This window comes from Callorhinchus milii, unplaced genomic scaffold (genome assembly GCF_018977255.1).
Source record: "Callorhinchus milii isolate IMCB2004 unplaced genomic scaffold, IMCB_Cmil_1.0 Scaffold4, whole genome shotgun sequence".
NCBI lineage: Eukaryota > Metazoa > Chordata > Chondrichthyes > Chimaeriformes > Callorhinchidae > Callorhinchus > Callorhinchus milii.
This window is the reverse complement of record NW_024704745.1, coordinates 77,569,357-77,581,517: the sequence shown is the minus strand read 5'-3', so window position 1 is coordinate 77,581,517 and position 12,161 is coordinate 77,569,357. Positions and strand designations below refer to the sequence as shown.

At 46.0% G+C, this 12,161-nt stretch overlaps 1 protein-coding gene across 3 annotated transcripts in view; it reads right to left on the bottom strand.

The window, feature by feature from the left end:
- gabra5 (gamma-aminobutyric acid type A receptor subunit alpha5) overlaps positions 1-8,792 on the bottom strand; it is an 81,085-nt gene extending 72,293 nt beyond the window's left edge. For 2 of the 3 annotated variants that reach the window (XM_007891109.2, XM_007891111.2), the window contains exons 1-4: positions 6,554-7,130; positions 4,837-4,958; positions 4,364-4,431; positions 3,598-3,818 (exon numbers count right to left, since the gene is read on the bottom strand). In XM_007891109.2, the coding sequence (XP_007889300.1) occupies positions 3,598-3,818; positions 4,364-4,431; positions 4,837-4,958; positions 6,554-6,639 (497 nt within the window). In that variant the 5' untranslated portion in view covers positions 6,640-7,130. Of the gene's footprint in view, positions 1-3,597; positions 3,819-4,363; positions 4,432-4,836; positions 4,959-6,553; positions 7,131-8,730 lie in introns of those variants that run through there. The other variant, XM_042334558.1, reaches the window with a different exon arrangement.
- Between the last annotated feature and the right edge of the window lie 3,369 nt (positions 8,793-12,161).

The following is a 12,161-nucleotide window of genomic DNA, read 5'->3' as shown; positions in this document are numbered from 1 at the left end:
TAATAACAGTCATGAACCCTCTTCGAGTTATGCAATCTCCTTAGAGAAATACATTATTGCAGATAAATTTAGCGAACAAGATGTAAAGAATCCAACACAAATGGCATTTGAATACAATCTCTCTGGCGACAGTCTTAACATTAATATGTACATTATTCAACATTTGACTAGTTGAGTTTTTGGAAATGGCATTCTTTGGGCCCCAACAAACTGCGACAATCTTCCAGTACTTTTCCGTTACCTTCTGCAATTGGCTTTTATATTCTGTGGGCGAAACATGGCAGCAGTGACCCATCAACAGTCGTGGATTGAGTGACCAAATTATTATTATTAATTTTTTTAAAGGGATTGTTACCCCTGGAAAGCGATTCGCCAATTGACTAACAAGCCGGGTTGCAACTTACTGCTGGGTAAACGCTGGCGGGGGAGTAAGGAAACATGCTTACGGTTTCACCCCTAGCCCAGGAATTATTGCACTGAGGAGTTTCTTAACAGAATCTCAAACCTCCTTCCTGGTCACCTTGTATTAGTTACGCTCTGTGCAAAATATTTCCTTGCACGTGTCCTAAAATTGACCTTCACAACTTGCACCTGTGCCCTCCTGTACTGCTGCCTTGGCAGATCTGAAACTCCTGTCTCAATCTCATTTCATTTACGATATAAAATCCCATTACGCCGACAGTATGGGGATACAGGTGGGTGTGTATGGGTAGCTGGAGCTTTAGCACTGTTAATTCAATGTGTCTTACATTCTTGCATTCAACAGTGGTGGAAGATTTGATTACTGACGATACCACCAATAATGCCAAATTACCTCACCATTAATGCACATAGACAGTTAACCACACAGTCTCTGCTCTTGTCCAGCTACCGATAGTGCTTTGACTTGCATCAACACCACCAACAACAAATTGCATTTAAATAGCGCCTTTCGGAGCCGGGGAGTTGACCATGAACACGGTCGTAGAGAAAGGTCTTCAATCGTGACCTAAAAGAGGGATTGAGGGAGAGAGTTCCAGAGCCCAGGATCTATGGAAGGCTTTGAAGGCAAATACACCTCAATGCAATGCAAAACAGCTCAGAGCAGCTAATTCATTCCTGGCTTGGCACACAAAATTTAAAATAAGGGAAGTTATCCCTGGCAGCTTCCTCGATGGCTCAGGTGTTGAAAGCACAACACAGCACAGAATGGATTGGTATTGTACAGACTTACATTGTCCCAGGGCCAGTTCCAGGTTTAATTGTACATTTGCTGATCACAGCTCGGACAGCAGGTGGGGTTAGGGAGTGAAAAATCAGTTGGTTTCTCATTGCGAAGGGGGAGGGAGGGTGTAGGAAAGAAAGAAAATAGTATGTCCAATATTTCTCTTGATCTTACCCTTAAGATCATGGTGCCAAAACATAAGATTCTTAAAAATTGCTACGTAAAACAGATTGAATTTAAGAATATGCCAAAAGATTGCTGTTTATTGCTAAGTTATTCAACAACAACAATAATAATTCTTACATTCAACGTATTGCCTTTCATGTCACCTCACAGCACTTCACAGGACTTCACTGTAAAGTGGAGTGACTATATTTCATGGGCAAGTTTAGTTAAATATCGGTACAGCAGTCGTAAGAGTAACGTGCTGCGTTTCGCCCACAAAATACAGTCAATTCACTTTACAGTATATTCTGTGAAGCGCTTTGAGACGTCTCGAAGATATGGTAAGGTGCTGTATCAATTACAAGGATTATTATTATTACTATTAAGGTGATGACAAATGAGAAATGTTCTGGCATCTGTGTTTTTTGGGGTCGGTCGAGTGTCTGACAATGCAGAAACCCATCACTGTGTTTAAAAGTATCCAAACAAAACAGAATTCCATGCATCCCATGGAGGGACATCCTGCTTACCTAATTCTGGAAAGTATTCGGTACAGGTTGGCAGAAGCCAAGGTTTAGGGAACCCAGAGTGTGCGTTGGGGTAACTGCTGGAATCTAACCAGCTAAAACCACATAGCTTTCTTTCCCACTGATTGTCCAGCTAGGACCACCCTACCCGTTAGGGCTTTGACTTGCAGGGTTAACAGGAACTGAGTGGCAAGAGTCCCTGCTTCCAGTGGCTGGTCTGTCCTTCCAAGTCCTGCCAATGAGCCAGGCCGGTCTGTGCTGTCATCGGCAGTGCCCCAAACACTGCGGACCCACCTGGCTCAGGAACTGAAAGACCGAGAGAGACCACCACAGAGGGTGGACTCGATTCTGACATTCTGTTGCCAAACATGTCACATTGGAAGCAGTTCAGCTCCAAGGAGACACCGCTTACCGTCCCCCCCTACCCCAAAGGAACGGAGTCATTAGTTGGTCAATTGACCTCTGAGAAGAGCAGGTTTGGGCCCTCACTGGCTGGATGGCAGGGAGCAGGCGGTGTCTGGTTTATTTGAACAAGGGGTAAATACAATCTTATGGCACCCAATTCCTATTATCCATCCTCTGTTACTTTGCAATGGAGCAAAATGGATTTGAACAGAGAAACCTGGGGAGATTTCATCTCATTGGTTTATTTTAAGTGACTTCCTCTATATTTCATATACACGCATAAGAATTTTGGTGAAGAGAGAGGGAGTGAGAGAGGGTGGGGGAGGATATTGTCCCAGAGTAACGCTGATCACACCACATTATTTTAAGTTAGAAATCCTTTGCTTTCTGGAGCAAAATATTAGTTTCATTCAAACTGATGAAATCCCTTCAATTCAGTTGTTATATTGCCTACAATACAGTCACAACACTGAACGGTATCTCCTGTGAAGCTCTTTAAGACGTCGGCGATGTGATTAATGCAAGGATTACATTAATAATGTGAAAAATGTTTTTTTGAATATAATCTATCGCTCTGTGAAATAATAATCCATGCGTTTGACACAGGCCCTTGTCACGTCGTAGAGACAACCTAAAGTGCTTTGCGGGAGTTATATTGTTATCAACAACAATAAAACAACAAGAGCAACAACAATAAATTGCATTTATATAGCGCCTTTCCTGTGGAGGGCACATCTCAAGTGCAAGCAATGTGTAATGACTGTGCTTTGGGCTGGTGTGATTCACAATCAGGTAAATTATAAACTAATCATTAAATAAGCAATGCTGTGTGTGGGCATGTATGTGAATGTGTGTGTGCGTGCGTCTATGTGTGCATGTGTATGCGTGCGCATGCGTATGTGTGTTCGTGTGTATGTGTGTCAGTGTGTATGTGTGCATGTGCGTGTGTGAGTACGTGTGTATGTATGATTTGTGTAGTTTCATAAGTTTCGGATCAGAGGTTCAACCGAGGTCCCGTCTGCCTGTCCAACGTAAAATATATTTATTTAACATATTTAATATTCTCAAGCAGAAAATACTGCTCATTACATAAACCTAATACCCCCTCCTTCCTTTGCCCGCTTCTCTCTCAATCAATCAATCAATCAATCAATCAATCAATCAATCAATCAATCAATCAATCAATCAATCAGAAGAAGAAGAAGAAGAAGAAGAAGAAGAAGAAGAAGAAGAAGAAGAAGAAGAAGAAAAGAAGAATGTGGACACTGTAACCAAGGGAGCAGATGGAATAATTACCTCATAGTGTACAGCAGAGTGCCATCTTCCACGAGACGGAGCAGTTTGTTAGGAGTTGTTATGTTGTGAGCTATGGACTTCTTGCCGTTGTGAAAGAAAGTATCCGGAGTCCAGATCTTACCGGCCAGCATGTTGTTCAAAGGGAGTCGCTTCATTGGCCCTTTAAACTTCAGTCGCTCATCTTTCCAACTCTGTCTGAAGAACACGTCGATGGTGTATTGCTGTTGGAAAGTGCAGCAGGCAAGCAATGAGCCAATAATAATAATAATAATAATAATCCTTGCATTTGATATAGCTCCTTATCACGTCGTTGAGACGTCTCAAAGCGCTTCACAGAATAGATTGTAAAGTGAATTGACTGTGTAGTTTGCGGGCGAAACACGGCAGCCAATTGCGCACAGCAGCGTCCCACACACAGTCGTGGATTGAATGTCCAAATTATTATTATTTATCCCCAGCAAAGTGATCTGCCAATCGACTAACAACCGGGTTCCTACTTACTGTTAGGTAAACAGACGTGTGGAGTAAGGAAACTTGCCTAAGGTTTCGTCCTTCCTGGGAATCGAACCCGGGTCCTCTCGCCTGCGAGGCGAGTGCTCTAACCATTATGCTATGGGAGGCCAGTGATGTGATAAGGCACTATATCAAATGCAAGGGCTGTTATTATTATTATTTGTTGTTGTTGGAGGTCAGGGGGAGAGGGGTTAAAGGAAAAAAGATATGTTTTGTGTGCGTGGGGTGGGGGGGGTGGGGGGGGGAGACTTACCATATCAGTGTCTGACACAGGTCCAAAGCTTGTAACATAGATGTCAGTTTTAACTTCGGTTATTTTTTCTGCAGCAAAAAAAATTAAAAAGAGAAAAATAAAATCGTGGCCTCAATCAAGTCGACCGCAGCCCCCACCCCCCAACCCTCCGCACAGCCCCATTTGCTGCTTGCGTGCACCTCGATTAATCTCTTTGCAATTCCCCACCGCCAACAAAAACAACAACAAATGGTATTTACATAGCGCCTTTCACGTCAGGAGGAGGATGTCCCAAGCACTGGACAGTCAGGGATTTCGACCCGAGCTGGGGGTTAGGATCAGCGGGGGTGGGAGGTCAGGGAGGGTGGGGGGTGGTAGGAGGGTGACCAAAGGGTTAGGGTCTCTGTGGGTGTTTTCCCTACCGTCCCCCGGGGTTTAATAAGCACTCCAGATCTGGGCCGTGCTTTCTCTCTGATCAAACTAAACACACTCACCTCCTAGGCCAGGACGGAGCCTGTTATCGTATCCATCCAGCAACCCATCCAAGATTCGAGTGAAGACGGTAATATCGTCATTGGAATGTGCTTTAATGGACGGGGAAAGACTTTGAGAAAAGCTGGGAAACGGAGCAAACCATCACAGGTCAATGTCAGACTATTTTTTGTCCAATTCATGCAACAATATTCCAATTTACCAGTGGCTAACACAACTATTTTGTTTTATTAACTCATTGAATCAACCGAGGCACAGACTTTATATAGCGTTGCCCAGCAGTTTGTGCAGGCGGGAAATAAAAATTGGACCCCCTCAAGTTGTTGATGGGCGATAAACGATACAGTTTATTCCACCAACCACCCGCCCCACCCCACCGTCCCCCAACCTCACTTCCCTTCCCTCCTGATGTGTTCATCAGTCCAGTCTGCCTCGTTGGCTTTTGTGTGACAGATTTGCCTTTCAGCACACAGTGGATTCAAAACTCAAATTTAACTCCAGCGATTGATTGAAAGACTCCAGTCTTTCTGTCTCCCTCCCTCCCACTCTCTTCCCACCCCCCCACCCACCCACACACACACACGCACTAGGCACTAGTCTCTTGGCTGCACAGAAGAGCTATATAATGAATATTGCAATGCTACAGATCTGCCCTAATTCACTGGGGAAACAATATCGCTCCATCACTAATTCCGGCACTCAAAAAGAGCATAGCTAATGTACACTGGGCATCAGACCCAGAGGCATTGCTCGGGGAAAAAACTCAGTGGTGTTTTTAGGAATACACTGCTAAATATGATCAGAGTGGAGTACGGTACATTTCTTTTTTTATTTATTTGTCGCCCACAAAATGCACAGTCAATTCACTTTGCAGACTATTCTGTGAAGCGCTTTGAGACGTCTCAATGATGCGATAAGAAAAGTATCAAATGCAAAGATTATTATTTATTAGTGTCAGTTATTTGCTTTACAAAAAAAAAGGGTCAGATGGCAGTGAGCACCAGTTATTGGATAACCAGTGCACATTGTGTTAAAGCCAGCACTCCGCTCTCTATCTCTCTCTCTCTCTCTCTTTTCTCTCTATCTCTCCCTGGCTAGCCAGGCTAGAGAGAGAGACACACAGCGGTGTAAAACCAATGGATAAATTAATTGGTAAGGAGATCGACTCGATTATAATTGAAAGAATCTAATGACACCTGAGCTCAACATAGTGTGGAGAGAGGGAGAGAGATAGATAGGGAGAGAGAAGGAGTGCAATGATCTGGGCAGAGAAAATTATTTCCTGCTTTTCATTGTCCAATCTTACTGAGCAGCGGATACGAGAATGAACGAAATGGATTGAATGAATGAAACAGATGTCAAACAAAATGTGCATCTCTTTTTGCCTCGCTCGGTGATCATCTCCCACATTCGCCTCTTGCGATTCGGACCCATTAAACAGCGACTTACACACGCCAACCCTCCTTTCCTCTCCCACTTCCCACACAAAAACACACACACACAAGTACACAGAGAAACACACGCACACACAAACACACACACACACACGCGCGCACATTTCATCCACAAAATACACGGTTAATTTGCTTTACAGTCTATTCTGCGCAGCTCTGCTTTGAGACGTCTTGACGACGTGATAAGGCGCCGTATCAAATGCGAGGCTTATCATTGATATTCTTTGTATTATTAATAAAGGCAACTATTATCAAAGGGACTCACCTGGATCGCCAGGTCAGATGTGAAATAATCAGGAAGGACACGACTTTCCCCAACGTGTTAAAGGCGAACAAGTTCTGACAATCCATGTCCTGCACTCACACACAAACACACACACACGCGCGCACACGCAGAACACCTGGAAACAAATCCAATTCCCTCACCTTTAAGCACAAATTAAATTAAATTAAATTAAAAGCAGGCTGATCAGTGTCGGCCGGGTTTAATAAATCTAAAGAGATGAACAACAAAGAAATACGTTAACCCAGTGGATTATTGGACATCACTGCCCTGACTGGACAGAATAGAACAGCTCCATTACTTTAGTTTCTCCAACCAAGGAGAAGAGAGAGAGAGAGAGAGAGAGGGTGGTGGGAGGGCAATTTAAACTCTTCATGCAACGCCTAATATAAAAATCCCGAGGGTGAAATTACAAGGGGGGGAAGGAGGAAGGAAAGAGAGAATGTAGCTCACATTAGGAAACGCTTTTCTGATTGCTTCCAGTTTTAAGTAGGTTTAGAACGATACAGAGACGATCGACCACAGCACTTTGAGAGAGAGACACACACACACACACACACACACAGAGCAGGAATATACAGTCAGTCAGTGAGTGAGGAATTGGACTCAAGTGATGTGGGTTTTCTCTTTCTCTCTCCGTCTCTCTCCAAACGCTACTCGACACTTGCACACGATTGGATTTTATGGCAAATCCTTCCCCTTTTCAACACGTAAAGAACACTAATCTACATTGTTTAAAGCCTAATGATTTTCTTATTATAACACGCGCGCACACACACACGCTCGCTAACAAAAGACAAGACTGTGCTATATTTTGCAATGTCATGAGATCTGGTGTGTTACAGCTGCTTTTGTTTTGTGGAGCATTGGTGTAAAATTTAGGTGGTTCATATCTGATATCTTTTATATTATAAAAATGCATTGCTTTGAATCCGTGTCTTTGCATTGTTTTATTACCTTCGTTCCATATCATTTAGGATGATTTCAGAGAGGGCAATATCTTCTTTCTAATACCAATATAATTTCTAATTATAGCATTATTATCCCCTCTGACCATTCACTGAGTGCTTATATCTGTGTGTGTGTGTGGCTGTGTGTGTGAGAGTTATTATTGTGTGTGTGTGCGAGTTATTACTGTGTGTGTTATTATTGTGTGTGAGTTATTATTGTGTGTATGTTTTATTTGTGTGTGTTATTGTGTTTTGTGAGTTGTTATTGTGTGTGTTTGTGTGTGAGTTACTGTGTGTGTGTGTATGAGTTATTATTGCGTGTTATTATTGTGTTATTATTATGTGTGTGTTATTATTGTGTGTTATTATTGTGTGTGTATTATTGTGTGTGAGCCATTATTTTGTGTGTGTATTTGTGTGTGAGTTATTATTGTTTGTGCGAGTGATTTATTATTATTAGGTAATGTGTGAGGCTACAAAATACAGTGCCCACAAAATACTAACTTAGCTCCAGGATACAGTTAATGCAAAACCCTGCATTAAATCAACGGTGAGAATTAGCATCATCAGCATTAGTACTGCATTGTTACTGCTTTAAAGGGAAGCAACTAAATTCCCCTTCTCGGTGTGTCTGTGTCTCTATGTCAGAGTGAAATTACACAGTGTCCTCTCTGGGTCAGAGACACACACACACACACACACACACAGTGTCCTCTCTGGGTCAGGGACACACACACACACACACACACACAGTGTCCTCTCTGGGTCAGGGACACACACACACACACACACACAGTGTCCTCTCTGGGTCAGGGACACACACACACACACAGTGTCCTCTCTGGGTCAGGGACACACACACATACACACACACAGTGTCCTCTCTGGGTCAGGGACACACACACACACACAGTGTCCTCTCTGGGTCAGGGACACACACACACACACACACACACACAGTGTCCTCTCTGGGTCAGGGACACACACACACACAGAGTGTCCTCTCTGGGTCAGGGACACACACACACACACAGTGTCCTCTCTGGGTCAGGGACACACACACACACACACACACACACACACAGTGTCCTCTCTGGGTCAGGGACACACACACACACACACAGTATCCTCTCTGGGTCAGGGACACACACACACACAGTGTCCCTCTGGTCAGGGTCTCACCCTGTCCCCTGTCTCTGACCACCTTACCCTCTCAGCTGTTCCCCTCTGTAGAGGACTGTGTCCTTCTCCCCTCCAGTATCCAGAGCCCCATCACTGGGAGCGGCTGTGGTGCTGATGCTGTGGATGTCGCCCTGTGGCTCACTTCCCTTTCTTTATTGTGGAACCCCAGGGGGGTGGGGGGGGGTGTGTATGTGGTTGTGTGTGTGTGTATGTGGTTGTGTGTGTGTGTGTGTGTGTGTGTGGAGGGGGGGGGGATATGCATGTTGGGTGGTGTATGTGTGTGTGTCAGGTGTGTATGGGTGTGGTGTGTGTGTGTGTGTGTTTATATGTGTGTGTGTGTTTATGTGTGTGAGTGTATGTATGTGGGGTGTGTGTATGTGTGTGGGGTGGGGTGTGTGTATGTGTCTGGGGTGTGTGTGTATGTGGTGGTGTATGTGTGTAGGGTGTGTATTGTGGTGTGTGTGTACATGTGTTGTGTGTATGTGTGTGAGTGTGTGTGGGGTGGGGTGTGTGTATGTGCATGTGAGTTTATGCGTGTGGGGTGGGTGTGATGGTGTGTGTGTATGTGTGTGCGGTGGGTGTGTATGTGTGTATGTGGGGTGGGATGTGTGTATTTGGTGGTGTGTGTGCATGTGTGTGTATCTGTCTGTGTGCGTATGTATGTGGGGGTGTGTGTATGTGTGTGGTATGTGTATGTATGCGTGTGTGTGCATGTGGGTGGGTGGGTGGGGGGAGAATACACAGACTCTATATACCTCCAAAAGCTCCCACTCTGTTTCCAGTGGGAATGCAGGTCTCTCCTGGGGTAACTTTGGCTCTTCTCTATCCCTCTATAGAGATGAATAAGGGGCTGGAAAATCGAGCAGAGAGTCACTTGCGAGGAATGAAAGACAGATGGTGAAGAATAGAGTAACTCCCTCAGTTGGTAGTTTCTGGGTCAGAAGGTTGGGTTGGTGGTTGGGTGGTTGCAGGTACAAGTCTCAAATGGACCACTTGGTTTGACACTCTGCTGGGCTGCTGAGTTGTCCCCTCCTATCTCTCCCCCCTTTTATATAAACTAAATATAATCACAATAGTAATCCTTGCATTGTTTCCTTAATTCCACATGCAATTCTTTACCTAGGAGGAACCCGGGCGGCAGAGTTTTGGATGATTTGGATTTTATGGATGGTGGTGGATGGGAGACCGGTGAGGAGGGTGTTAGAGTAGTCCAGCCGAGAGGTGACAAAGACATGGACCAGGGTTTCAGCGGCTTACGGAGAGAGGTATTGGCGGAGGTGGGCGATGCGTTGGAGGTGGAAGAAAGCGGTGCTGGTGAGGGACCGGATGTGGGGGAGGAAGGATAATTGGGGGTTGAACCTGACCCCTAGGTTGGGTACCGGTTCGGAGAGTTTTAGGGGGAGGTCGGGTAGGTGGAGGAGGTGAGAGCCGTGGGATTTGAGACGTTGACGAGAGCCAAAGAGTATGGCTTCCGTCTTGTCATAGTTCAGTTGAAGGAAATTTGCGCTCATCCAGGCCCTGAGATCTGACAGGCAGCTGACAGAACATCAGGGGACTGGGGGTCGCAAAGAGAGGTGGAAAAATAGAGTTGGGTGTCATCCGCATACATGTGGAAGTGTACCCCATGTCTGCGGATGACATCCCCAAGAGGGAGCATGTAGATCAGAAAGAGGAGGGGCCAAGGATGGATCCTTGGGGTACCCGCAGGTAACCGGGTGAGAGTGGGAGGAGAAGCCGTTTGTGCAGATGTACTGCTGGCGGTTTGTGAGGTAGGACTCGAACCAGGCGAGTGCGGTCCCACTGAGGTGGATGACGGAGGAAAGGCGGTGGAGGAGGATGGCGTGATCGACTGTGTCGAACGCGGTGGAGAGGTCCAGGAGGACAAGGAGGCAGAGGGAGCCCTGGTCACAGATAGAGAGGATGTTGTTTGTGACTTTCACAAGCGCAGTCTCTGTACTGTGGGCGGAAACCGGACTGGAGGGGTTCAAAGAGGGAGTGGGAGGTGAGGTGTGCGCAAAGTTGATTGGCAAACGCTTTCTAAGACTTTAGCGAGGAAGGGCAGGTTAGAAATGGGGCGGTAATGGCTGGGGTTTGAGGGATCCAGGGAAGGATTTTTGAGGAGGGGGTGATGACAGCAGTTTTGAGGGAGGCAGGGACTGATCCGGAGGAGAGAGACTGGTTGATAATGTCAGCCAGTAGTGGGCAGAGGAGCGGGAGCTGGGTGACCAGTAAGTTGGTGGGGTGGGGATCGAGGCCGTAGATGGTGGGTTTCATGGAGGTGATGGTGGGTGAGAGGGAGGAGGGAGAGATGGGGAGGAAGGAATGTAGGATGGGAGTGGTGGTAGAAGCAGATGATGGTGATGGGGACAGAGAGGGCGTGGTTGTGGGTGACAAGAGGCACTTGGATGAGGCTGCCTGGTGGATTTTTTGAATTTTAGATGAGAAGAAGTCCACGACCTCCTCGCACTTGGCATTGGCTATGAAGATTGTGGCGGTCGTAGGGGGGGCACGGAGGAGGTAGTGGGTGGTGGAAAAAAGGACTTTCGGGTTGTGTTTACGCTCCAAGATGATGTTGGAGTAGAAGGCCGTTTTTGCACATGTCAAAGAATGGCGGTAACTGTGGAGATGCTCGAGCCATAGTTGGCGGTGGACTGTCCGGCCAGTTTTCCACCATTTGCTCTCGAGCAGCCGGGTTTGGGTTTTTAGGGAGCGGAGATGGTTGTTGTACCAGGGTGATCGGGTGGGATTGGAGATGGTCCTGGATTTCAGGGGGATGAGGGAGTTGAAGGTGGAGGAAAGGCGATCATGGAGCAGCTGGACGGCTGCTTCAGGATCTTCGCGGATGGAGGGCCAGAGGGATAGGATGTTTGATGAAATGAGGGTAGCCTTTTCCAAGGGCGGTAGAAGATGATTTAGGGCTTGGTGGGGGAGAGGGATGTGAGAGGAGAAAGAGATGAGGAAGTGGTCCGAGATGGCCTTGTTCACAATGCTGAGGTCGGAAATGTCAAGGCCATGGGTGATGACAAGGTCAAGAGCATGACCACGGTTGTGGGTAGGTGAGTTTATGTGAAGGGTGAGGTTAAGGGAGGAGAGGAGGGCTGTGAAGTCAGCAGAAGTAGTGTAGGGGGAGTTTAGGTGGAGGTTAAAAAATAATAAATTGGTCACTTCAATCCATGACTGTTTGTGGGACACTGCTGTGCGAAATTGGCTGACTCAGTTCGCCCACAAAGATACAGTCAGTTCACTTTACAGTATATTCTGTGAAGCGCTTTGAGACATCTCAAAGACTTAATAAGGCGCTATATCAAATGCAAGGATTATTATTATTGTTATTAGTAATTTCCATATCCAGGTGGACCTTAACCAGAAGGGAACAACTCCAGACGTACAGGCCAACAATTATAACGATTAATTGGCCTTACCTGCTGACTAATTGGGACCTCCTCGGCGCATTTGGA